Here is a 27,357-nt window from a genome sequence, read left to right as displayed (position 1 = left end):
GTGTTTGATTCAGACAAGCTAAACGGTAACGTGCTACATGTGCTACAGAGGATGGTAAAGGGCAGGCATATACGGAAAAAAGGCATATACGATAGAGATAGATTCATGGCTGTGCTTAACATTGCCGTAGGGTGACATAATAATACTAAGAGATTAGTTATTTATCATACATTGTTTTGACTGTCACTGTATGACAGTTCCGTGAATGTTATGTCAGCGGAGGTTCAACGTCGTGTTAGAAAAGTTTTCCTATTACAATGGGTCCTGAAGGCATCAGCCCTTTCCACGTTGGCTCAAAGTCCTACTGCGCATGTCCTGATATGAGGCGTCTTACCTTCTATGTACATCAATGTTTAAAATATCACTGCAGTGCTTGACACTTGACAGTGCATAAAGTATTTATTAGAATATTACTAATGTATCACAATTTAAGACAAGTGAATTTCTTGGCAGGTATAAAAAAGCACGTATAGAATACTTCACATAACCTCCGATATAACCTTACCAATACCTCTGTTAGTGTGGTCATTTCCATTAAGTACAGGCTGTAAATAAAGCCTGCTATGCTTAATCCTACCAGCATGGCAAAATGCTTTTGTTCAGTCATAGAAAATTGTATATGGCCTGTTGAAGACTGTTTAAAAAATAGATTGATCAATGTGCTTTATGTGTGGTTTATGTGATTATATGCTGTTATTGATCATAAGCCTTGAACAAATCATACCTAATAAAGCTTCATAAGCTTGAAACAAGAAGAAGCAACACAAGGGGACATTAAATCAAACATTTATTGTTCATTTGTTTGACATTTACACTTCTTACAAGGAGAAACCACCATTATCTTTACTAAAATATATTAATAGATCTGAGTGTATAAAGACATTTCGTACAGAGGAGAGACAGAACATAAAAAGATGCATTTTAAGACCCTGTAAGAAAAGCGCCCAGAGGCATAGAACGCCTTCATATTATACATTAACCAACCCTAAATATTCAGCCTAAAAGAAGCATTTGATAATTAAGGACGCCTACATCCGATATTTGTGCACAAGCATTAAGTCTATGCTTTAACATAATATCTAGGTTCTCCTCTAATAAAGGGACATTCAAGAGATGCGTGTTGATATAAATCACACCTAATGTGAGTTGCACATACAGACTGTATGTCTTTACAGGTATTATTGAATGCATCGGTACAGTACATTTCAAGGCCTCTGCAACAATCGTGTACTGTTGAGAAAGAACGCTGTTTTGCACATAAGAGGAACACTGTCCATCATGAAGGCAAAGCCAGAGGTATGTCAAAGTTCTGCAGCAACATGGACACCCATGACGTGTTTCCCCAGTCTCCTTTACCACCCACCACAACATAAATAGCATACAGTGCACATTAAGAAACAGGTGATGTGCTCTGTAATGAACATCCATAATAGTGTGCACAAAGGTTGTCCAAAGACTGATCAAAACTACGAGTACAACATATGCTGTCATTTTGTGATTATCATGGAGGTTTGTATTCTAAAAGCAACAGTAATGCTTGATCATCTAAAATGTTTGTGATACAGCAGAAAAAAATACTTTACTAACAAAGCCTAAAAGTATACGATCAACCTTTATCGTTCTTGTTGCCAAAAACTAATATTAAAAAGAACTCTGCCCAGATGGCGTGTCTATGTGTCTTAAAATAAATAGGGGGTGAAGACAGCATGTCCCTTAGAGGCATCAAGGGTCAAAAATCAGGCTTCTGGTCCATTTTGGCAAAAAAAAAAAAAGAAAGAAAGAAAGAAAGGAAAAGAACAGAAAAGAAAAAAATAATAGACGAGGAAAAGAAAATGCAGGATGAGGCAGAGGATTGTCAGCATGCAACTTAAAGGAGCCGTATGTTCACAGAATGGCGATCTTTCGATCTTTCTGTGGTCAATCCAGCCATCCATCCGTGGAGCCTTTTCCTCTTCTGCTCAGGCATTACTTAAACTGCAACATACAGAAGAAAAGAGTCAGATTGAACAAGCTGAATCTTACTTTCTCACATACAACACAAAACCTCTTCATCGCCCTTACCATGGTTTTGGGTGCTATGTGGGGTTTATGGGCCAATGCAGGTTTCTTCATGAGGGCAGGCTTGGTGGGTTTAGGTGACATGGTGGCAGGATTGGCCAGTGAGGAAGTTTCGCCGTTCCCTTCAGTATCCTGCTCAAGAGGAACTCCGGCCAACTCATAGTGCTTCTTCCTCAGCTCGCCCAAACGCAGACGCTCGCTCTCCAAGTGACTCTCTAATTCCAGCACCTTCACCTGAGGGGCAGGAGATAAACAGGTGGTTATCTATGGTGGAAATTAATTTTAATTGGAAGCCTCTAGTTTTAGATAAGATTGCAGAGCTTTCAGTCCAATTAACAACTGGATCACAGAAAACATGACTCAACCTGTGCTTCAGATGATGCCTGAAGACTTAAATTTGGGAGTTTAATTCAATGACTGAGTGTTTTCAGTATCTGACATATAAAGTATTAAAAAGTAAGGCACCTGCAGCCTTTTGCAATCACTCTTTACACCCCTCACAGTCCAAAGACCTCGACTTACCTGTGACTCCATCTCTTCCTTTCTCAACTTGATGAGGGACATCCCAGAGAAGTCCATAGTATCTGTACATGGAAAGTGTTTGGAGTTATTAGACGGATGTTCACAGTGATCAAGCACACAGATGAAACTGTACTCACCTTTTTCCTCCAGGTGCTCCTGGCCCGTCCTTGTTGAAGCCACCACATTAGCGGCCATTTGATTCACATGGCGAGAAGCCTGCTGGAGAACTGGCAGCTTCTTACTGTTGCGGTCTGCCTTAACCTGAGTGCAGAGGAGAGACCAGATGAAACAGTTTAGACACAAAGCCAACAAACACACTCACATAAACCACTTACACAGTCAGTGGGCTGCTATCTTACAGAAGGTAAAAAAGGAGAATTACATTAGCAAAACAAGTTGCTTGCTAATTAAATATAATATGGCTAATTTGTGCTCTCAAACTCCCACCTTATCAAAATGGATATTGTGTGTGATATTGGCACACTGGCAATTAGCATAATACAATGAAGTATATTTCTACAGTAAAAACAAAGTATCTCAAATGTTTTTAATTATTATATATTTGACTGTTTGGAAATTAGACCATTACCTTTGAGGCAGCAACCAGCTGTGCCGTGCTGGCAGCAATCTCGTGGGAGCAGACAATCAGCTCTTCATATTTGCCTGTGTGCAGCACCACCTTATCAGCAGACTCTCTGTGAGGACGCAGGTAAAGACATAAGACCACTTCAGTCCACTTAACTGGAAAGGGTGCAGTTCTGCACGCTGGCTAATGGGTGAGTCATTTCGGGTGCTATACATAACATTTTAACATCAATAAAGCATTACTAGGTCAATTTGTGATATGAATATAATTATGGTAAACCATTAAGGCCATCAGCAAGAACAATGGCCTTCTGGGCTAAAGCTCATTCATTTTGTGCAAAGGTCAGAAGTAGCTCAAAATACGTCAAATGTCTGGGTCCCCTGATTTATTTTCCCAAAGGATTTATGCAGCCCAGATGCACTGTCCTTGGAACTAACTGGCAGCTGGAATGATTGTTTTGCTGTAATGGCACAAGTATCAACTCTTGTTTTTGCTCTTTGTTTTTGATATTGCCACATCAAGTGTAGACCATTTCTATTCAGTATGAACTACAATCAATTTGACCGCAGAGTTTAAAAATGCTGCATGAAATACATTTAATGTTATGAGAATATAAGCTGTAACATCCTGTGCAACTTACACCATCTCTGTGGCTCCCCATCCTACAGCCTTGGCAGCAGAGATGAGTCCCTCAGTCCAGCGAGAGTTCCTGGCGTAGAACTCCTTGATGGTGGCTGCACCCTTAATAAGTAAATCAACAGTACTATTAGTAATTTGTTGTTTTTCCTGAATGGAGGAGAACAGTTTGATCTCAGAAACAAAAAGCTGTTGAACTCAAACAAAACCAAGCTGCCAGTTTTGGATTCGAAATTAGAACGGTGTGACTCACCCTCCCACCCTCGACAATCTCCTTTTGCAAGTCTGTGGATGCTATGATCAGCATGCGGATGGCCTGCGGAAGTGTGGATGAAACAGAAGAGAACCGAGAAATGAAAAACACGTTCATTAAACTAGGATCTATGTAGGGTCGACCATGGTGAAAAAGTATATTGGCTGAAACGCTCAAGCTACAGTACCTTCATCAGGTCTGTGCAGCTGTTGAGGATTCTGTAAGAGAGAGTGAAATAGTAGAGTTAAAGCAAAATGGACACAGGGATTTAAAGGTTATGGCCTTTTTCTTCAGTTGTTCAGCTCACTGAAGAATGGCAGGAAAGAAAAGGATTTGAGGCGACACAGACAGGAACAAACCTTTCATTGACCTCCAGTTTTATTCCTGTCGTGTCCTTTCGTGCTTGATTCATCATTTCCTAAACACAGAACCATACATGATGTTATCAGTCACAATGGACACCACTGCACAACATCACAGGTAGATTCATTATAGATTAAAGTAGTGCATATTAAGCTGAGAGTTACACCGCTTACATCAATCCTGCGTACTGCCTCCTCAATAGCTGCTGATGTAGCAGCCATTTCCTTATCGACCAGATCTCCCAGCTCGTCCTGACGAATGTCCATGCCTTTAGGCCGCAGCTCCTGGATATAACAAGAGGGAAAGTGATGAATAAAGATAAAGAAAAGCACAAGTGAAAGGACTTAAAACATCACTGGTGACGACGGAACCCAAATGTTAAGAAGTCTTGATGAAGGAATGAGATTTGATACCCAAACATAATCATAAAACAACAATACGATTACAAAAATATTACAAATTATTAATATGGATTCCTGCCAAATCCAAACACTGCATAAGAACACAGTGATGCATTGACAGTGTTCATAATTCAGGAGGTGGTTGCATGTGCTTCCTGTGGATTTGTTCTTTTTGAAGAGGGAGGTTAAAATAATTCACATATCAGTAAACCAACACCGACTGTGATTGGGTCAAACTACGTTTCAGTACTTTATTTTTGGCCTCTGTGGAAGCAGAAAATTCTACAACTGAGAGGTCACCTCACGTTAAAACAGGTGTTGGATTGCTGACGGATGTTTATCGCACTGACCCTGAAACAAGTAGTGGTAGGAATGTTGCATAAAGGGTATGATGCAGCATGAGTGTCTTTGTTTGCAGCGAACCCACACGGTGCAGACTCTACAGCTATACTTAATAAAGAGGAAGAGCTGTTCATATCTTGTAGAGATGTTTACCACAGCTTGGTAGCAGAGACAACATGAGCTGTCAGCAGTAACAGAGTCTGCAAGCGGCAAACCGTCAGAAAAGTATATTCATTTAATTAATATAATTCTGTCCAGAACTGTTATTCATATCTTATAGTAAAATAAGTAAAGGCCCTGGTGATTACTTGAAGTTTCAGACTACACTAAAAAATAATAATAATAATATAGATATTCTGTCTTGGTGTCGCTCACCTGGCCCAAGTGCAGGATCTTTTGAACGATTATGCGAATGGAGGCCGGGTCGGCCCTCTGGAGGGTGGTCTTGGACTTCAGGTCCTTGAAGAATTGCAGACTCTGAGTGGCACAGCCTCTACAGTTCTCCGTCAGTCCTGCGGGGTATAAAAGGGCAATGACCAACTATTGGCTATAAAGGTGCATGCTTTTTACACTGACACTTATGTGCTGCTTGAAGCATTTGAAATGAATTTCAAAATCCAAAATTAAAATATCTATATCTATATCTAGATATAGATATAGATATAGATATAACTGAGATGTGGCTTTAAATGTGGATGGATGGTCTGGGTAATGAATACTGAAACAACTACAAGTTTAATTGGTCCAGTGCCAAGGAAGTAACCAGTGATATTCCTTACGGTCTGCATGGTCAGTGGGTGCCATGTGTGCAGTGGCGCTGCCGTTGATTATTGTATCCGCAGCCAAGTGGGAGAACTGGGTCAGAGCTCTCAGCAGTCCTCCAGCATCTGGATACACGAGCAAACATTAAGAGAGCAGTTTGCCACATTAACAAACATAACAAATCAGCCACAAACTGTTATGAGGTCAGCAGGATCATGTTGAATCAGCAGCAGAGCAAACTTACCCCCCATGTTACTCAGATAATCTGCATGGCCCTTTTTCACCTTGTCTATGGAAACCAGTGTGGCCTCCGCACGACTTACGAGGTAATCTGTGATTGGACAACAAACAATGGATTGAAAAGAGAAAAACAACACATACGTTTTGTTAAAGTCTCCAGACTAGACAATCTACTGTATATGGTCAACCAGCTAGTGTCATGGTCTCACACTCAGTTTAGCTTTTCTACTTATTTGATTCTCACACTCACATTTCACATTTATTATTAATCTGTTCATTTTATGTCTATTGAGAAATGACAGGGCGGGGGGGGGTCTGACCTGGAGAGCTGGTGCAGCGTACATGGAGGGGATCATCCAGTTTAGCTACAGCATCTTGGATGATGTTCTCGGCCTCTGTGACGGTACCCTGCAGCAGAGCAAACTGCTCCTCCAGAAGCTTCTGCTTCAGCTGCTCCTCCTGGCTTGCCTACATGCATGCACACACAAACAAACACACAATCAAACAAACATACATACCTTTGTCATTAAAAAAAAATACTGACGCCAAGAGAATTATGTCGACATATAAAAACCAGATTGTTGATCTCATGAAACCCATCTGTCCATGTTCATCTCAGGAGAGAACACATGACAGCCCATATGTGCACACTGCACCCAATAATACAGTTTCATCTTACTGCTGGACTGTATTGAACATCTGAAGCACTGAATGATGAAAGATGTGCACATTTCTGCGTGTAAAGGCATCTGTCCATGTGCACCCACATTCTGCTTTATGTGTTCTTCTTAAATCTCTATTCACCCAAAATTGCTGCAGAGCAGACACACTTTTTTTTTTAACTGAAAATAAAACACAGAAGCTCTTGCTTCCCATTGACTAGCTTTATATGGTAGATGATCATGTTCCAACTGCAGACCCTTTTTCTTAAGAAAGACCATTCATGTAGGCTGAGCTGTTTTCATAGAGTGCCCATGAAGCTATTCTGGTCATTTTTGTGTTTAAGCGCTCCACAGAGCATAGCTTGATTTTTCAGTGAAGACACTCACTCCAGATTACACTGCAGCACAATTTTCCTGCAGTATTTAGCCTCAAAAGACAGGGTCATTCAGGGTGTTCATGTTGTTGCAATGGTGTAGCATACCCCTGTGGTAATCTTTGTACAAATTAAGGAAACACAAATTCAAGCAGTTCCTTTTCACCTGTTCATTATGCAAGAATCAGACAGTAAAGCATGTCATCAGACGCCAGTATTTGTCACCGCATGTTTTATAAAACGCCTCACAAACTGACTGTGAGTTTGATTAGGTGTATAATGTACTGTACATGATTTGACTAAAACTGAAAAAGCTCTACATCCTATGGTTATTAGAAAATGCCAAAAATATGCACAGTCATCGTTGGTATATGTCCAGTAAAAGCCTGAGCTTGTCAAAAATGTATTTTTCAGATTTCTGTGTGATTGCAATGTCAGACACTTCAATCATGAGCCAGCATGCTTCTTCTTAAGGAGACGGATCTAAAATACTGCTGAATACAGCTAAATGTATGGAGTGGAGACTTGTCGGCTGTTCACACTGCTGAGCTTGGCTCGACTGTCCTGACTGACCTTCTCCTGCAGTTTGCCTTGCAGCTCTCCCAGCTCCCTGCTGTTCCTCTCTCGCTCCTGCTGAAGTGATGACTGCTGCACCTGCGCAGTCTGCCGCAGAGACGACAGCTCCGCCTCCTTCTCACTCACAGATCGCATGAGACGCTCCTTCTCTGCCTGCAGAGCTGTCATTGAGCTGTTCATTTGGTCCGTTGTCTGGCAAAGAGAGAGAACGATGAGGGAAGCCAGAGGAGGCAGATGGCTGAGTGTCGGACGGGAAGTCCATCCGGAAATATGTGACATGCTTCAGGCCTCCAAACACAGAGCTGTAGACAACTCTGCATACTAAATGATGGTGAATTAGCTTGACATCATCAAGGTCGTTGCAGCATAAGATTGCAGGTGCACACTCACTGTCTCGCTGCTCTTCAGATTTGCCTTGATGCGCATCACTTCTGCCATCTTCTCCTCCAGTTCTCTCTTCAGCTTCTCCATTTCAAACTTCTGCTCCTCCAGCTACAGTGACAACAGAATTAGTTGCATAAATTCACTTGCTTACACTGTGATCTCCACATTTGTTTAAAGGAAAGTGTCAAACCACCAACCTTCATGTCAGCCTCCTGTTTTATTCGATCAATCTCAAAGGACAGCTGCTGTTTGGTCCTCTCCACCTCTTCCTGGGTCTGCTGGGTTGCTGACAGCATCTTCACAGTGTCTGCACTCTGTCAGCACATTAACACATTTAGTGTTATCACACACAGCCAGGTGCTGACAGCTAATTCAAAACAAAGATCTCTGGACTGGTCTGCAGTCTGTCTGTACCTTACGAAGTAGTTCAGCATGGCTGGCCACCAGCTCTGTGTGCTTCTCCTTCAACTTATTGTACCGCTGCTCAGTGGCCTGTGACCTTTCTGCACAGCGGAGAGAGAGATGACAGTGTTACTGGATGCACTTGACCTCATTTTGTCCATATCTCTGACAGAGAGATGACTTTATGTCTCACTTTCTGCTTCGAAGAAGGTTGTCTGTAAGCTCTCATGTTCTGCATTACGGCGACGCGTAGCCTCCAGCTCCATACGCAGTTGTTCGTTTTCCACTAGAGCACGTTGTTTCTGTGCACGCTGCTCTTCTAGTTCTGCCTCCAAGCTGTTGATTTGTGACTTCAGCTGCGTGATGTAGCGCTGAGCCTTCAGGAGGGGAAAAGAGAGATTTACACCTTAGGAATAATCTGCTGGTTTCATTGCGAATCCAGTTTGTTCAATGTTTCTAAGGCTTTTAGGAGGGGGGGGGGCAGGGGATGACATGCAGCAACTGCTCAGTCTGGACACTCTTGTCTCATTCAGAGGCTACTTGCCACATTCCACATGTCAGGAGCAGCATTTACATCCACCCAACACATGACCCGGATTCCTTTGCACTGAGATAATAATGCCCTCTACTGTCACACCTCTTCCATGCACACGCAAAAAAGCCAAACGCTAAGCAGCTAGAGATTCAGTCTAACCAGTCCTTACCTCCGATTTGACTCTCTCCAGCTCCGCTCTCAACAACTCCAGGTCCCGCTTCAGGCTCTCGATCTGGAGATCCCTGTCAGACAGAAAAAACACCGTCATGGTGCGCTGGCACAAACAGCACACTGAAACCAAAAGGTCTATACTGACAATCACAGGTTACAGTGAATAACACCCTGGCTCACCTGTCATCAAAGCCTCCATTTGGAGGTCCAAATGCCTGATCAAATATGTCCAGTTGCTGAGAAAGAATAAAATGAACAGTAAAAATTCAGCCTACACAACGTCATGGTACTAGTGTACGAGTGTACTGCATGCATCAGTGATTTATGTGCCTTACCTGTGGCTGTGCCTGCATGCTGGATGTTGAGACGTCGCTGACCTCGATGAGCGGCTCGGGGTCGTCATCGTCGTCGTCTTGTTGCTCTGGTTCGTCCTCATCAGGGATGACCACTACTGGCTTCACGTGTTTGGCCAGTGAGGCAGCATGCAGAAAGTTAGGTGGGGACTGATGAAGAGACAGAGAAAAGGCCGATATTGGTTAGAAATGTAACAGTATGGTATCGTGTTCAGGTGAAATAGATATAAAAACAGATTATTTATGGTCTTCTATGAGGAATCCTTTATCGGACATTTCAACAGAGCATAGCTGTCTACATAAATAATGGGCCAATTTTCCCAGTTTGTAGCAGCATTAGGTTTATGGAGAAGATTTTGTCATCCACGATGGAAGCTGCGTCTCAGCACTGAAGTCACCCCACTTCTCCCCATCCCTCTGTGCTCTTACATCAGGTAGTTTGGGGATCTGGATCAGTCTCTTGAAGTACAGCATGTCTCTGGCTTTATTGAAGAAGGTCTTGAGGCTGTGGGACAACAGACAACAAGTTAAGCTAACACACATGAAATACAGCATGTGCAATATACACTCATGTTTTACGTCATACTTCTAGACTTGCTATAGATTGCTTTTTATGTGTTTTATCACAGTTGGCAGGTATGGCACACTGTGTCACTCTACTAAAAGGCGCATGAAGCATTAGGTACAACATAATCTGTGATAAATATTGGATGTGTTATTCTAAGAGCACCGTGTCCCCCAGCCCTGTAGTCTCCACTCTGAGCTCAGCAGTAAAGACATAAATGTGTCTATGACACTGACACCATGTGGGGGATGGGAAACAGTGCTTTGCATTGGTTCAAAGTGCTGCGGTGACTGGGTGAGGCAGGATTATGTTGCACAATTCCTTGGCTAAGAAAAAAAATAAATCATTCTCTCTCCTTTGATGTGGACTCATTCATTCATAACCCGAGGCCGTGGATGCTCTACCTGTGGAACTGGTCATGGAAACGATCACGGTGTCCTTGTAAGGTGTCAGCAGGGAGACCTGAAAACCACAACACAGAACAAAGTTTTTATTACTCGGCAATGTTTTGAGACACATTATAATCTCAAGCCTTGAATTATTACCGCAATTGACTTGCTTTATTGTATTGATATGGAACATTTAAACCAAGTCATTCCAGGTGACAGGATAAGGGTTTGCTAAAGAGCCTTTTGGTTCAATAACCCTTCTTACAGGCATGCAGCTTGAATAGAAGCTTGACGGTGAAGTGGTAGAGGTGACTACAGTCCTGGATAACCTGGATGAGTGGAGACAGCCGGCACTGCCCTGACGTGAGGGTGGAGATGGCGATGGATGTGTTGAGCTGTCGGATCACTGGGAGGGAGATCAGAGATAGGAACGTGAAGTACATTTTAACGGGGTATTTCACTGCTGGCCTGCACACAACCTTTCACGTATTACAGCTAAACAATACAGTAAAATGTGTTTCTGAAGACATTTGAGGTGACAAATAAACAGTGCAGTAACGGAATCTTGATTCACATTTGATCAGCACTGCCTAGTTTTCATATGGTGTGATCTGAAAGAGGGGGCAGCTCTCTCTCTATTCTACAGCCAGCAAAAGTCTGCAAAGGAGCAGGGAGCTCTGGGTGCAGGCAAGGTGGAGGGGAGTTTTGCATATACTACTCACTTTGCAATGATACAAAGCTGATCAAAGTTTCCCTTGAAGTATCCCTGAAATAAATTTAGACACTGGCCTCCAAAATGGCCTCCTGTGTGTAGCCTTCATTGGATAATTGATAATGGCCTCTCACGGTGCAAACATAGGCTGTACTGTATCACCCTGCTGAAGGCTCAGTGCTGATACCTTTGGCTGAATAAAGTGCACACTCTTTCATTGAGCCAGTCACCGTTGCAGAGTTAGTTTTCACATCCGGTTCTCTTGTTACTGAAGCTGAAAGGTGAGGTAGGAACAATACATACTTTCTGCAACATGCAAACACTGGTAAAGGAGATTTTATGCCAGGGACTCCAAGAAATAGCACTGAGACTGAGAACGCATATGTGAGTACATCTACCGAGTACAAGTACACTTCTTCCACAGTAAGCTGCAAAATTTGTTTACGGTGTTGACACGTGATCCTGGGCCTCCACCCTACTGGCCTGGAAGGAGCATTCCATTGAAGCCAAACTGGAGGAAATCAACTTAATGTCCTCTAATTGCAGGCATTTCCTCGTCAGTTAAAACACATTTAGGCAAAATGGAAGAACACGAGTTAAAGTAGGCCAAGCAGTGGAAATCACTTTCGGACTACAGTCTGTGTGAAAACAGGCAGCACAAGAGTTTCTCACAATAACTCTTTCTTTAAAGGGCTTTTAGCTTTTGTACATAAATAGATAATGTCAGCAGGCTGCAGCCCTTTACTGTGGCTCAAGTTTCTCTTCCTTGGAAGAGTAGGATGGGGGAAAGGTTTTTCACCTGTCTCGGCCAGCCTCAGCTCTGAGTCCAGGTAATCGAACACCTCCACTGTGAGCTGGAACCTGCAGGGGAGAAGTTGATACCTTTGTTAGTCAGAAAAGAGGCCCCACTCAGAACCAGTGTTGAAGTGACCCTTCGGTTTATTTTTTGATTTGGGTGGTAGGAGCTGTGCTTCATGGTGACTGGGATTAAAAGTTAAACAGATACTTCAAAAAGTCACTTTGTGCAGTATTTGGAAACTCACACATTATTAATGTCTGTTCCCGCAGTGCGCTCCAGGACTTCATCTGTGACCTCCAGGTTCGGTGGGATATCTGAATGCTGCAGAGGTACATTTTTGAGGGATTAGTGCCTATTCCCATTCACAGTGTGATTTCCTAACATTTTGCTGAATCATTTATTAGGTTCATCTTAGTAACATGCGACATATGATGGAGGCTGCTCTTACCTTGACATGAAACTCCATTTTTGTGCACAGCAGCTTGGAATATATAGCCACCAGCTGTCCGTATCGGTCGTGGAGGTTGCCCTGGACATCAATACAAATAATAGAGTGGAGGTTTATTGCCTCTTACTGGGTAGAGATTATTTCAGGTTTCACAGGAAACGCAGTGGACCATACATTTATGCATTTTTAATGCATTCTTTTGAAATTATTCAAATTATTTTTAAAAGATGTTAAAAAAAAGATGCAGACTCACCCATAGTTTCCCAATTTCGATTAGTGTACCGTGATGTCTCATGCAGTCTTGTAGAACCTGTGAAGGTGACAGCTTGAACAAACAATTCTACAAACACTGAAAAATAAAAACACTTTGTTCTCGTCTTACAATCATTGTCGGCTTTCTAAAGCAGGAGGGCGATGGTTAAATTTAAATCAATGTGAGCTTTCTGCCTTTAGGACAAACCCTTTACTGCATTATTTTTGTTTAACATTTGTTAGTATCCACTACATCCATGCAAATATCGTGAGCAGTATCAATCTTTTTCACTGTCATTATATATAATTTCTACCATGATATATTTTTTCTACTGTACTGAGTCTGAGGAACAAAGCGTATCATCAAGTGAAAAGACAACATCGAGTCAACAATGATCACATCATGTAACTCCACTCTTAACGTCTCCATGTCATAGATAATAACAGGCAGTAGAAGAGGCCTACTTACATTGCGGTGTCCGTCCCGCAGGACTTTGTGCAGTACATGGCAGAACTTCCAGCTGAGGATGGAGCTGCTGGCCAGAGGGAAGCCCAGAGCGTAGGACCAGAAGGTGTAGGCTCCCTTCTCCCTGTGAGTCCCCAGGATGATTCCTGTTGTTGTGTAGTTAAGGAAGCACAAACTATCCCAGGCCTGCTGCCTGTTCCACGTACACCAAGGGCCATTTCCCAAACAGTGTCACAATGAAATGATAGCTAGTTTTTCTGTCATGCTATACACCCGTTTCAGGAGAATATCAGGTTATGTACAAGTTGTTTTCTTTTGTATTTATCTAGCTACATCCTTCTATATACTTCTGAATTATGACCGCTGTTATTTGATCCCACCCCAATGTTCTGGTCAAACAAAAAATGCATCAAATCATAGAATAAACATTCTCCCAAAACAGTTTCGTGGTGACTTAATAATGCATGCATTTTAAAAAGGATACGTCGTGCATGTTTCTCCTTCACTGGCGTCTCAGTGGAGTTGATGGCTTTGCTGATGCTGCTCAGCTGGGTGGAGAGAAGAGGAATTAATCTTAGATTTTGTACAGCTTGCTTCTCCACCCACACAACCATCAGCTGTAGGGCTTACAATAGACGTAACAACAAATGCGAAAGTCATGAGAAGTTAAATATAGACAAGCAGTCAAAGGAGCGATAACAGGCTGCACTGCAATGATAGGAATGAAGAGAAACAATGAATCTGCACTGTGTACACACACTGTGCCAGATGGACTTTCAGCTCTCTCCTTATGGTTAGTCTGCTTTTAACAGAACAAAACAGACAGTCAGGATGAACTAGCAGCAAGGCTTCCTGTGTGGCATTTATCTTTATGTTAGCTCAGGTTGATGAAGACGAACCCTGCATCAGCAGATAACATCTTTAATTATCCTCCTGATAACGAACCAGAGAGTGTCACCGGACCCACAGCACACACAGCGAGCTGCTCCGCAACCTGTTCAACAGGTAAAACAGGTGTCGCAAGAAGGGAGAGACTGATATACACACGTAGTCTGGATCTCCACACGGTTGGACGTGTGTCCCCATGGACATTAATCTATTTCAATGAACTTCAGGTACAGCTCAGCACAGCCACAAAGGAACACGATAACTGCCTGCTATGGTCAAGTTACACTAGCGTGCTCTTTTCCTGGTCAATAAAAGTATATCTTAGAGACTTGGGAAGCTGTGCTGTGACTGGGGGGGTTCTACTGCTTCTGCCACTATGCTTTTGAGCAAGGGTCTGAATCCAGCTCCAGGATTGCGGTCTCGTTACTGTGAAGTAAATGTTACTCTTTCATGAATTATTTCTGAAGCCAACTGATTTCCCAGTTACAAGATTTTTCAATTATAAGTGACCGTGGGAAGTTTGAGCAGTGCACATTTAAAAAAAATAAAAATAAAATCTACTTTTGCAGATTTTCTGTATCTTCTGTCATCCTTGATGCACACATAGTTTCTTGCTTTGGTGCACAGGTTTAAGAAACAAGTCCGGCCACCGTTTCATTGTACACCTTCACACACAAGAATGCATTTTTTCACCGCCTTGACCTTGAACCCAATGACAGCTAAGGTATGGCAGCTGTGGTTAGGGCAGAGATTTGCAAAAAGAAAATGTAATGGAGGCCATAGACGGAGAAAAATAGTCATTAAAAATGTTAAGTCTTTTTGGTTTGGGGCAAATGTATACGAGTGGGCTACACCTCCTTCCTGTCTTTTAAATTCAATTTGAATTACCTACACAAATTCATGCTGTAATTTGAGCCCCACAGAGGACTGTAGAAAGACTATCCCTGATAAAATCAAACAAACATTCATGGCCATGATGTTGCCTTCTGGGACCCTTAAAGAGAGATTCACATCATGTACTCACTAACACATAACTGTTACATAATGATCAAAGCCGCGGCTAGACAGCAACAATTACCCCTGGACTGCTGTGACGCCGCCCACAGTCACAATTCAGTGGTGTGTTTTGTATGAGGAAGTGTGCTGAAAAAATACATGGCCAGAGATTAACACTCACTCTGCAGTCCTGCATCCCACTAAGGTATTGCAATCAATCAGACCTGCTAATCTTTATTAAAACCTGCAGGAAAAACATCTGGTTGCACATTATTTATGCACATTATCCCAAAATGCTCAGACATGATTATGTTAATATCTGGGGACTTGTGTCAAACTGTAGGAAAAACTAATATGCATATCTACTTGTTTCTTATGTGCCCTGTGTTCTTTTAACACATCTATTGAGGCCCTTAGTATCTGAATGATCCCAGCTAACCAGCTTCACTGTCATAGAATTACATAACAGACTAATCCAACATACAGTTCAAGCATTAAACCAGCAGCATCTTCATCCCCAGCCTCTCTTTTATAGAGTGTCTTCTTGCTGCACAAAAAGGCTCCTTAAACATGAACGTGTAAACATAATGTGAGGCAAGTTGCACAGAAATGACCCTGGTTCTTTGGTCTTGCCCTCAAACACAGGCTTAGATATCCATGTCACATCTTTGTTTGAAACACGATCACATATCAGTGGAAGAGGCCCCCTAATCCCACAAAACCCTATAAAAGCCTCTTTAATACAATATAAAACCTGGGAATCGCCACCCCACCCCAAGCCACACACACACACACCAAAACATACATGGCTACACAACAAAGCACAGAGGGGCTACTGTGGCATCTCACAGTGAGAGAGGGGTGTACTGGTTAATGGGAGACTCCCCCCGCCTGCTTCTGACGCAAATGAACCGCTCGTCCCTCGTTTACACAGGGCAAGTGCAGTGGGCTAACATGGAGGCCTGTGTGACAATGAGGGGTTTGTTTGGGGAGGAAGGCCGACAGCTGGGGTAGAAGATTGGGTTGGATGGGGGCCGCGCTCTGGCACACAGAGCCTGGCACTGAGGCCTGAACAGATGGCCGCTGAGCAGCGAGGCTGCAGGGAGACTCTCAGAGTACACTCAGAATGGCTGTCAGTCAGAGAGCAGCGAGACAGCGAGGAACGGGACAGAAAGGAGAAGGACGTCGAAGAACTGGAGGGTGACCGAACACTAGGTAGAGTTTCCTGCGTGCTGTACTGCAGCTTTTGGGGAACAATAGCCGATTTCAGTGTCTCTCGGAGCACTCCAGTGTACATACCCTCACACGCCCTTGCTCAAGGCCACTGCTGCATGGGGAGCAAACTACAGCAGCAAACCATCAATTAGTAGACGGGCTACAATTGACAATCATTTTAATTAGCGATTAACCTGCCCATTATTTTCTGGATTAACTGTTTGGTCTATAAAACACCGGAAAACAGTGAAGATCACAATTTCTTAGAGAACAAGGTGACTTCATCAAATGTCTTGTTTTGCCTGATCGATGAATCAACTCATCGTTTCAGCTCTAATTAGCAGTCAGCTTCTTTTCCTGCCTGAAAATACAACTACTATTGTTTTACTGTACCTGTAATTGAGAAAATAAGTGTTTGTAAAGCTCCACTACTGCACGATACACAGTCTCACTATCAAGCCTCACATCAGCCTACACACAGGTCACACACTAACACACACAGATACCATTTCCTTAATGTCATGTCAACGGTAAGTCAGATGAAATCCAAATTTTTTTTTTTTTTTTTTTACTAACAGAGCACTTAGGTCCCAGCGCTGCGGACATGCTGACACGGTTGCCTGTCGAGTGTGTGGCTGCCCGACAAGTGAGTGCTGCATCTGGTTCAAGCGACAGTAAATCCCCTGACCAGCAGAGAGGAGAAGTGAGAGGGAGGGAAAGCCTGGACTAATCCCCGAGGCCTGCCATACGGTCTATTGCCAGCTAGCATTACTGTACACTCACTCAACAATCTACGCCCTGCGTTAATACCTCCAACCTTGAGGCGCCTCTGCTTACCTTGTCATCTTTGCTTTTCAGCAGTGTGTCCATGTGCTCGGGCTTCCTGGTGTGGCACAGTGTGTGAGGTTAATGAAGCCAAAGCATCAAGACTACACCTGAGCTGCTTCTCACTGCACATAACGCCCCGAAGCAAGAGCACTTATTGCAAGTCCTTATCAGCTTAATTCAACAGACTGCTAGACTGGGGATCTGGCTAACAAGGTCACACTCACAGCTCACACCCATTAGACCAGGTTACCTGCACGTAGCGCTAATAAGAACACAAACGATTCACCAGACCAGTGTATTAAGTCAGTGAAAGCAGCGGCAGAATGTGCAACAGAAGCAACCAAGAAAATCAAAGCGAAGGGTTGTATATCCTTAACACCATTTTCAATTGGATTTACCAGAAGTGTAAATCCAATTGATTCTTTCTCAAATCAAAATAGTTTTACAAGGTTATTTTGGTATTTTATTAACATCTTATTGTGTTGGTCGTCTCCTCGCCTACAGCTTCTTTGTCCTTTCTCTGATTAAACTAGCACAGCATCTCCCACATCAACACAGGCAATAATCCTAACACACAGGCCCACAGTGCACATCTTTTCTCCCTCCAACTGCTCATTTGTCTTGACAGAAAGGAAGCTAAACATGTCATGGTGATGCACATTGTATAAACACAAATAAAACATTTTCGAAATGTGGATGAGGGACAGAACACACATAAAAAGGCCTCTCCCAACCCTAAAACCACACCTGGTGTCCACCTGATGCTCTGCAAAACTCTAACCCCTCAGATTTATTGTCTGCTTCACTCTTAATGCTATGTTAGCGTATAAATCCATCACCAAGTTCATGAGATTAAAAGGGGAAACATGAATATTTGGCTACTATGAATTCATTTGGACAGCTCAAGCATAAACACGCAAACACTGACAGACACAAAAAACACATGTTGTTATAGAAGCCTGTTCACATCCACAGCATAGACATCTCAATGAAGAGAATAAAGTTTAAATTAAATATGTCAAGAAAGTTGAATGAATGAATCAAGAGAACTACTGAATGGCTGCACAGAGAGAGGTCATGTCTGATTAGGCTGTGTCTCACTTTCATGTCTCATTAAATTATGAATACTACAGCCACTAAAATATTCAACAAAAGACAAACTGTTCCTGGAAACCAGTTTTCTGGCCAATTTGCAGAGCTGGTGAGTTAGCTCATGATTCACATGATATTCATCATTTTAACATTAACTGGTCACATGCTGTGATTACATTGTGTTTAGGCCTTCAACACTGGTCTATTTTCAGTGAAAATACAAGATATTACAAGCATCGCGAGCACATGTTTTGTGAATAATGCATGAGCACTGCATGTGCACTTTGTACAGTTACACCGTTCATAACACTTTACTCTAAAAACATTGAATCATGAGCTTTCGGTCCAGCTTTCAGCAGAGGAAAAAAAAACACCAGGACTGCAGACTGCGGAGAACCACTTTGGTCGAAAGGCTTGACCAGTTTTGACAAACATAAGATCTCACAACAAAAACTTCACTGAACACATCAGACAATTTTAGCAGCGTGTGAAACAATCAAAACCAAATAGCTTTTAATTCTCTCTCTTCTCCCACTCAGTAGCTGTGTTTACCCTCTGATACTCCCATCCCCCTTCCCTCCCTCATGGGTGCTCACTCAGGCAACAGGAGCGAGGAAAAGCAAACACTAGACACACACACACACAAACACACAGGACGCTGTGTGAGGCATTTCACCTTGGTACCGAGGTCAACATGAAGAAGAGAGAATGCAGGAGAGAGTGAGAGTGAGGTGCAGAAGAGGAGTTTCTGTCAGTGTACTGGATGAATCAGCAGTACTGAGTAACTCTACAACAAGAGAAATATTCATCTAAGTATACCAGCTTCACACAGCGGCCTTTAAACAGGTACTTATTTAACTAATGGTTGCACAGATGTGTGGCTTAGTACATCAGTACATATAATAACTACTGGAGTCTCCACATCCACTAAACTACTTGTAATGAAATGCTAAGTAGGAGGCAGTAAAGAGCCTTAAAATAAAGTTTATGAAAAAATGTTGAAGATTAGCCAATCAGGACTCAGAATTCATCCTCAGACTGCCCACTTCATTTGCATATTGCCCAATGGATCCATCCAGGTGACTTGCTCCTCCCTGGCTGCACGCTGCAACCGAAAGACAGTCAAATGAACAAGGACACCTGTTCAAAGCAGGTTCCACTCAATTCTGCCTTTTCAACAACACTCTGAGACTTTGTCCTTCACAAATGCTGAACATTTGCTGCACAGCATGGAGTAAAGAGTGGAGACAGTTTAGAAATCAAAACTGTCTTTACTTGCTGCCATTTGCTGTGAACTCAGCTATGAACATGCAGCAGGAAGGGGACAGAAAGAAAACGGGATTGACCGGGATGACAAAACAAAATATAATCTACTCTAGCCATTTACAAACAGGCAGGGTTTTGAACACCTCAGCTCCACCTCTTTCCTTGTGCTTCAAAAGCAAATAAAACATTGACTGCTTGATTGCAAAACCCATTTTAGATAATACGCAACATGCTCTGAGTCTGAACTCCTGAGCAGCTGTTTCAGTTTGCTCAGTTACTCAAACTCGTTTGAGTCTCATGTTTCCAAGTCAGACTGGGGTGTGGGCTTCACTTAAAACAGCGGCTGCATGACCTGCTGGTTTGTCTTTAGCAGACTGAAGCATTGACAACAACACTGTCAACATCCAAGTCTTACTCGTGTCTCGTGGCGAAGGGCATGGTTTACTCTGCAGATGACTGCAGTGAGCTCAGAGGCAGAAACCACAAAGCACCTGTTGTTGTATGACACAAACCTCATTCCTTCAGCGCACACATTCAAAAGAAACTGGATCAGACTTCTGAGCGCTCCACAAAGGCATTATTATATCAAAAAAGGTAAAGCTCTTCCCTGTTTCCTCAGTGCTATATCCAACTACGAGGCTGTTTAAAGCAGAGGAAGAAATGTCTGTGAGGGAGGAAAGGTGGCCAAACAGGAAGGACTAGACGAGCGTGATACCAATGGACAGACTCCAGTGAGGAATGAATGGTGTGACTTCTTCATGCTTAGGTGGCATCTCTCAGAATTGGCCATTTCAGTAGATGCCACTCTCTTGCCTCTGAGCCAAAATTGTCAAATAAACGAGTTTGTCCCGGTGTGGCTCATGTCCCGTTTTCAAAATGACACAAAATCCTCAGAGTGAAAGTTGCAGGATTATAATAAAAGACAAATCCTGTTTCAGCGATAAAAAACATTTCATCCAGCCCGTACAGCCTCGTGCCACAGCTGGTTTTAATTGTACATATCTTTACATGCACCTTTAAGACATCTAATTCACACATTAAGCTTTCAATTCCAAAGTCAATTTGTTAATTGGAGATGTGGCCTATGCGGTAGACTGTGACCGCCGCGCACACACATCTACGGGCACACAGTGGAGCCACAGCAGGCCTGAAGAAAGCGCAGGTTCCCCCCCATCCCACAGGCAACACCAGCCTGCCATATTTTTACCTGCTGCTTGTCAAAATGCTCCCTCTCCGCTCCGAGATTGGCCTCAGCCCGCCTGCTCTTCACCCGTGTGGGCACCTTACTTATGCTGTTCATCGTCTAGTTTTGACAAATGACGCTTTCGGCAAGGAAACAATGAGTCTGCACCCGCTTTCTGCGCGAAAAAGAAGACACCGAGCCGTCCAGGTGAGAGCAAATATCACTGGTTTCTTCTTCTATCTAGACTCCAGACTGTCTGTGTATGAGCGAGGGACATCTCCAAGCTGCGGCTTCGTTACTGATGATGCATCGCGGCTGAAGGAGGAAGGGCAAGTGCGAGTGAGTGAGTTTGCCTCGCATTACCAGGACGGATCCTCCCCCCGAAGCTGGAGGAAATCATCATCGTGTCCTCTGCCGCCGACATCCTCCCACACGTATGTCACTTTTTCCAGCAGCGTTCATCAATCGGTGTGACAACTGAATCAGTCTTTCTTCTATTTTATATATATACATGTATTTTATTATTATTATTATTTTTTATTATTATTATTATTTTGGTAGGCTCTCCTGTCTGTCAGCTGTAGCAGGTGACGTCACCCCAACCAAATCAAAACCCATGAGGATTATTATTATTTTTTTTGTCGTCTTTTAATCCCGAGATTGCATCTGCTTTCGTAATAGCAGTCAAGCAGTGATGACATGAACCAGGAAATGAAGATCAGATTAACATCAGAGGGTGTGCCCACGTTTACGGGCTGCTGTGACACATGGAACTATGGGTCGGGCCATTAAATGCGAGATAAAATGAATTTACTGGCGCTGCATTGGACAGAGCGGTTAATACGGCTGCGGGGACACGCAGCATGGAAACAATGCTGATAAATTAACAATGGTCAAAAGATGTGGCAGAAGCTGGTGAAAGCGTGTGGAAATGGTAAAACATTAATCCTAGAATTTTATTATTTTTATTTTATTTTATTTTATTTTATTTTTAACTTAAGTGACTACAAACCCCAGTGTCCTGCCCTCAGTGTATACATTTATGATCATTCATCCAGGTTCCTCACATTGAGTTTCAGCTGTTTTACTCAACTCACAGCCAGGGGCACAGGACTGGGAGGGAAAGGGGAGTCAGTATACAGGACCCTCACATGAGGAGGGCCAACAAACATCATAGAAAGAATAGCTGTGAGTGAGGGAGGGGTCCATCAGTAACATATCAGATTTATTTAAATCTCCTCTGTCCCTTGTATTTAGTAGACATCAACAAATTCTAGTGGATTTTGTACCTCTTTTTTTTTCTTACCATGGAGAGCTGCGTCTCGTGTTTTTCTCAACTTTACTCGACGTGACTGATGAACCATATTACCTGAGCTATGTGGACTAACCTGTTTTGTCTGTGTCAATCACTGCCTCCTCCACGTTTTCTCATCTTATCACAGCTTCAGCCCAAACTTTCAGAAACAAATCAACTCAAACTAACAGTGGTGCATTCAAAAAGTGGACAATATAACCAGTTTTTAATGATTTTTCTGTATGCTGACCGTCAGGCTAAAGCCTCGCAGTGTTGTTTCCCCACTTTGAGGCTCAGGTGCAGTCAAATGTTTGACAGCAGACAGGAGAAAGAACACTTGTTGTTTCTTGTGTACATTTCAGGCTCTGTCTGTTCAGTCCTCTTCGAGGTAGTAAGACAGGAATTTCATGTTCGTTGCACCGGGTGGAGTGCGACCATGATGTTTTGTTCCCAAGTATGCAGGTTAATGAAACACAAGGGCAGATGGGACAACAGGAGATGGGAACACGCCATGTTTGCCCTGCAGGCCAAACTGGCTCTTTCACATTTTTCCACCATGGTTCTGCACTACAACACTGGCCATACATTTTCAGCCAGCTTCTAAACTGGCAAGGCCCAACTCTCATCCATGGAATGACTGAGTGACAGTGCTGACGTGAAAAGATAGTGAAAGATGTAGTGACATTATGACTGATAAGTCATGTGTGTTCAGTGCACACTTGCGTAGGTCTGTGGATAGTAATCAAAAGGCACATATGGAAAGGTTTTTTCCCCACAGCTGCTTTTGCATGTTGCCTCTCCGTATCTGTGTTTTGTTTTTTTTTTTAATTGTTGTGTCACTTTGTAAAGCACAAATATATTTAGCAGGGACAATGGACAGTCATTGACTGTCCCAAATAGCTAGATAGCTAAATTTCATCAGCAGTCTCTAGAGAATTATATTAGAATTAAAAGAGGAGGAAATGCTTCACAGGACACAGTCTGCAATGGCAAATGTTATCCACTAGAGAGCAGAAGAGGTTCACAAACCGTGACTGTCAACTTCCTCAAAACCTTTTAAAGCCTATGGTAACCTCTAATTATCACATAATATTTATGAATGAACCAATTAATTATTCACACACCAGTGGCCCATTCAACATGGCTAATAATAAAATGATCCCACTTCATAAAATTTATCATTACAGAAACCACACAACACGGTGCTGCTATAAAAAAAAGGTTTTCATAAAGCTTCCTTCCTCATTTCAAAAGCATTTACCAAAATTTACCAAATAAGGTATCAGACTCGTGCTAAAACCACTGCTCTTCTTCTTTTGTGATCATTTTTTCATTCCATAGTTTACATACACAGCAGCAGCACATTAGTTAACTTGATTCATATTGAAAAACTGCATACATCACTGCATACTTAAAATACAAATCCTGTCATTGTCTGAGATCATTCTGCTCTTCCCCTCATCTTTAAAGCCATCACACTTCACCCAAAACACCCACCCGAAGCAGAAAAAATAATACCTGCATGCTCAGAAACTAATCCAGTCATTCATCCATGTGTTCACCAACAGGCATCTACATAGAGTGCATTCATAACTGCTGTGGATGGAAATTAATTTAAAGTTTAGTAAGGGCTGCTAAAACAAAACAGACTAGTTGCATTATGAAGATATTTTCCATTCTTATCTGCCTTCGCGGTGTAGTTTCATAATGACACCTGATACTGAAAGTTGATCTGCACACAGAAAGTCAACCACATACCTTAATCTACCTCTGAAGGCCATGAGTGATGTAATTCAGTAAGATCTTCCGGCATCCCACAAAAGGTGTTCTTCACACCTCTGCAGCTCATGTCGTTGCTGTTTGAGACAATAGTTTGTCCAGAGTGTGAGTTTGTGTGACAGTACTTTTTCACATGTTTCTATTCTATATTTTTCAGATTCCTTCAGTTTTTGGATGTGTTTGCATCCTACACTTTGATCTCATGAAACACAGACAACATCAAAGCGTTAAACACATTTACAAAAGTACAAATTTGCTAAAAATGTGAAAACGTGACATATATTCAGGCACTTCATTTGGTGCTTCGGAGGCTGGATGGAGCACATGCTATCAGTGAACCATCAGGTTTCTCCACAGACTTTGCAAAGACTCTGGACTTTGCACGATCAGTCACTGACATTAATGGCCTCGACCACAAAAACACTCCAGCACTGTCTTGCCTTTGTATTACTGATTGTCTTTGCAGTGACTTTCATCTAAGTCTAAAGTCATGCACACTGTAGGTCAGATTGTTTTCATCACCTATGGGTTTGGTTCACTGGTCCTTCGGCGCTGAGCAGCCTCCCAGTCTTTTTTACTGGCATGTATCATCACAGCACAATGCTGCCACCACCGACAGGCTTCACTGTAGCCGGAGACAAACATTGTTGCCTGTTTCTTCTCCCCCAGGTCTTCACATGTAACAGTGAGTTGAGGTTTTGTCTGATCCAGCCACAGAATATATTTCTCACAGAGTACTAAAAGTGATGAGTAACAACACTGTGCTGCGGTTTACTGCAGCTGCGGCATTTTCTCTCATATGGAGAATTAGAGAAGTCATGAATTGGACTTTCCCAGAAGAGTTAATTAAGGTTATAAATGAAACACGAAGCGCAGTCGATGAAACGTATAAAATAAAAGGTGTTAGTTCTGTCAAACGGGCCCTAAATATACAGAGCTAAATTCTCTTTCTCAAAATAAGGAAGCTTTCTTTCTGGAAAAAGCCAAATTAATCCACAGGTAAGGGTCCCACACTGCAATAAGAAAAAAAAAAAAAAAGTCATGACTGATATTACTAATACAAGCCAGAAATGTAGCACGTTCACATGCAAGATTACTGTGAGCTGATAATATTCATTACTTGTTTGCCCCTCCTGATGTCCTTATTCAAAGTTTTTTTGTCCTTCTAGAGAAATCTAACAACATTTTGCAATAGAGCTAACTAATTTTGTGTGTTCATTTGAAAAGCAGAACCCACAGACTTCCTGTAAATGCCACACCGCAAACACTTTTTTAAAAAAGACGTTTCCCTTTAAAGAACGCACACAACCCTCAACGGGTTATATCTTTGATCTGCAGTCAGCAAGGCAGCACACATCTCAACATGCAATGCTATTTCAACGGGACTCTGCTGATCAGTGTGCTCCCTCCACTGCTGGTGACAGAGTGTATTTTGGGAATGCTTGGAAATGGTATGGCACTCTGGGTCTTCTGCTTCTACCTGAGGCCCTGGAAGAGCAGCACAGTGTTACTCTTCAACCTGGCAATGGCTGATTTTCTGCTCAACGTGGCTTTGCCTTTCCGTGCCAGCTACTACAATTCTGGGATCGTCTGGATGTTTGGAAGCCTTGTCTGCAACATCTGCCTCTTCATGCTGCAATTGAACCGCAGCGGCAGTACTGTCTTCTTGATGGCCATTGCTTTGGACAGGTACATGCGTGTGGTGCATCCCCACCATCCTGTCAACTCTTTGAGTGTCCCCAAAGCCATGTGTGGAGCGCTTCTGCTCTGGTTGCTCACCATCGCAATGACAGCTCATGTCTTCTCTCTGGAACACAAGACAAAGTACTGCGAGAGCTTCATGATTGACACCAAACCTAGGAGCAATCTGATCTGGCACAAGTTTGGGTTCCTCCTTTCCTTCATTCTGCCTCTGCTCGTGATCGTCTACTGCACGGTCCACATAATTATCTACCTGAGAAAGAGACAGTTGGCCCAGCAAGCAAAGATTAAGAAGGCTCTGTGCTTCATCGCAGTGGTGGCGGTGCTCTTCATCATTTGCTTCCTCCCGAGCAACCTCATGCAAGTGCTGATTTGGGTCAAAACCCATGAAGCAGTCAGCACCCTGCCAGAATCTGAGATCTGTCCTGCCCTGGAAGACCCGACCGTTGCATTTTACATCACCATTAGCCTGACCTATATCAACAGCGGGTTGGATCCTGTGGTATACTACTTCTCCAGCCCTGTCTTCAAGAACATCTGCAGGAAAGCTCTTCATCTGCCCGAAGCAGAAACTGCTGAAAGCACAGACAAGAGAACTCGAGACACAGGCTCCCAGTCGCTCAGCCAGCTGTGATCACCAAACCAAAACCAAGTCAATCGTTGACTTGAATGCAGCTAACATTTTGCTTCTTCCAATGTTGTTATGTAAGTGCTACAACCAATAACATGCTATTTTTTTAACTTGTCATATACAGTAATTATCCAGTATATATCAACTGAAAAAAAAATAGCTTTTGCAAAAAACGTTATTTTTACTTCTCTATATAATGACTATGTTTCTATATATATTTACATTTGCAAAACATATGTTATTGTAAAGCTTAAACAATACCTCAGCTCTCTAAACTCCACAACTGCTTTGTGATGTTTTTATATATGATAGGTGATATAGGATCATAATGATATTAATAAGATATGAGGGTTACTTCAATGCCCTCACTGCTGGAACAAGTAATAAAGATTTTTATCCTCAACACAGAGCTGTCGCATGTTCTCCTGAATTATTCCATTTGACTTCATGTAGTGCATGCAGGCTCAGGATAAACCAAATAAATTAAGGATTCATTCTTGAATACTTGATCTTCCTCTCAGTGCATGAAAGAAATGCTTTGGCACCTTAATGTAACATGACTCAAGCACACATTGTGCTTACTGACACAATATGAATTCCGTCTTCACTCATCCTAAAACCAAAAGGAAATGGTGTGACTCATTAATACACAAGAAATATGTTGCAGCAGTTTCACAGAGGCTACACTGCCAGGCGAAGTGTGTTATTTTACCTGATAGGGCTTTCTAGCAGTTAGTCTACTAATAAATCTCAGGCCTTACAATGCAGACGTATGTCACACAGACGCTCATTTTAAAAAACATGTAAGTATGGACTCGGCTTTGATTTGTAAATCCGTAAAACACAGAACACAAACGTAAGATTATTACTTCTAGCCGCACATTATCATTTTTAAAATTCCAGTGAATCCAAAAGGGAAGTTGGCTCAGACTTCGGCTCTGAGCTTCACTGTATCTTCTATCTTCTACTCTCTGGAATCAAATGAGGTTCAACCCCAAGCCCTTTTGTATCTGTAGGCACTCACTGATCAACCTTTTCCAACTTTCCAGCTCTAACTTGTCCAAGTTTAAGTTTCACCCACGCTGACAAAACGCACAGAGCGCATCTCTTTGTATCTTTTGGGATAAAAGTCCTCTTTGGATAGGAATCAAAGCGGTCGGTGAGATCAGGAATTGTAAAAATTCACTTCAGAACAGCCTCAGTGTGGTTGTCTCCTTCCTCATAGAAATATCA

The 27,357-nt window shown here is 42.5% G+C and overlaps 2 protein-coding genes across 3 annotated transcripts; one reads left to right on the top strand and one right to left on the bottom strand.

Annotated features, from left to right (window-relative positions):
- Positions 1–774: 774 nt before the first annotated feature.
- On the bottom strand, positions 775–21,056 carry hip1rb (huntingtin interacting protein 1 related b). Of its 2 annotated transcripts, none has more exons than XM_076730693.1 (32): positions 20,744–21,056; positions 13,736–13,799; positions 13,255–13,397; positions 12,787–12,843; positions 12,534–12,614; positions 12,330–12,406; positions 12,086–12,147; positions 10,840–10,980; positions 10,590–10,647; positions 10,050–10,125; positions 9,603–9,770; positions 9,448–9,503; positions 9,266–9,338; positions 8,755–8,938; positions 8,574–8,662; positions 8,357–8,473; positions 8,166–8,267; positions 7,773–7,967; positions 6,484–6,631; positions 6,168–6,254; positions 5,941–6,048; positions 5,537–5,673; positions 4,592–4,702; positions 4,415–4,473; positions 4,243–4,273; positions 4,056–4,118; positions 3,807–3,907; positions 3,170–3,275; positions 2,718–2,841; positions 2,581–2,642; positions 2,062–2,292; positions 775–1,974 (listed from the first exon to the last, which is right to left on the bottom strand). In XM_076730693.1, exons 1-32 carry the CDS (start codon positions 20,834–20,836, stop codon positions 1,966–1,968), a joined length of 3,213 nt encoding a protein of 1,070 aa, XP_076586808.1. In that variant the 5' UTR covers positions 20,837–21,056; the 3' UTR covers positions 775–1,965. The 2 variants fall into 2 exon arrangements, with proteins under 2 accessions (XP_076586808.1, XP_076586809.1); XM_076730694.1 differs by lacking the exon at positions 20,744–21,056 and adding an exon at positions 17,188–17,322.
- Positions 21,057–25,136: 4,080 nt separating this feature from the next.
- Positions 25,137–26,489, top strand: LOC143321232 (hydroxycarboxylic acid receptor 2-like). Its single transcript, XM_076731449.1, has one exon. It carries the CDS (start codon positions 25,156–25,158, stop codon positions 26,125–26,127), a length of 972 nt encoding a protein of 323 aa, XP_076587564.1. The 5' UTR covers positions 25,137–25,155; the 3' UTR covers positions 26,128–26,489.
- The last annotated feature ends 868 nt before the right edge of the window (positions 26,490–27,357 follow it).

Source organism: Chaetodon auriga, chromosome 5, assembly GCF_051107435.1.
Source record: "Chaetodon auriga isolate fChaAug3 chromosome 5, fChaAug3.hap1, whole genome shotgun sequence".
In the NCBI taxonomy this organism is placed as follows: Eukaryota; Metazoa; Chordata; class Actinopteri; order Chaetodontiformes; family Chaetodontidae; genus Chaetodon; species Chaetodon auriga.
Note: the sequence above shows the minus strand (reverse complement) of the source record. Positions and strands in the feature narration are given on the sequence as shown.

Bases quoted from the DNA above. Each gene is read 5' to 3' on its own strand.
- LOC143321232 (XM_076731449.1), top strand. From the start codon at position 25,156: ATGCAATGCTATTTCAACGGGACTCTGCTGATCAGTGTGCTCCCTCCA.
- hip1rb (XM_076730693.1), bottom strand. From the start codon at position 20,836: ATGAACAGCATAAGTAAGGTGCCCACACGGGTGAAGAGCAGGCGGGCT. The intron at 8,939-9,265 runs GTAAGGACTGGT...CCCCTCCTGAAG, and splicing joins TGGAGAGAGTCAAATCGGAG to GCTCAGCGCTACATCACGCA. The intron at 8,268-8,356 runs GTTGGTGGTTTG...TTGTCACTGTAG, and splicing joins AACAGGAGGCTGACATGAAG to CTGGAGGAGCAGAAGTTTGA.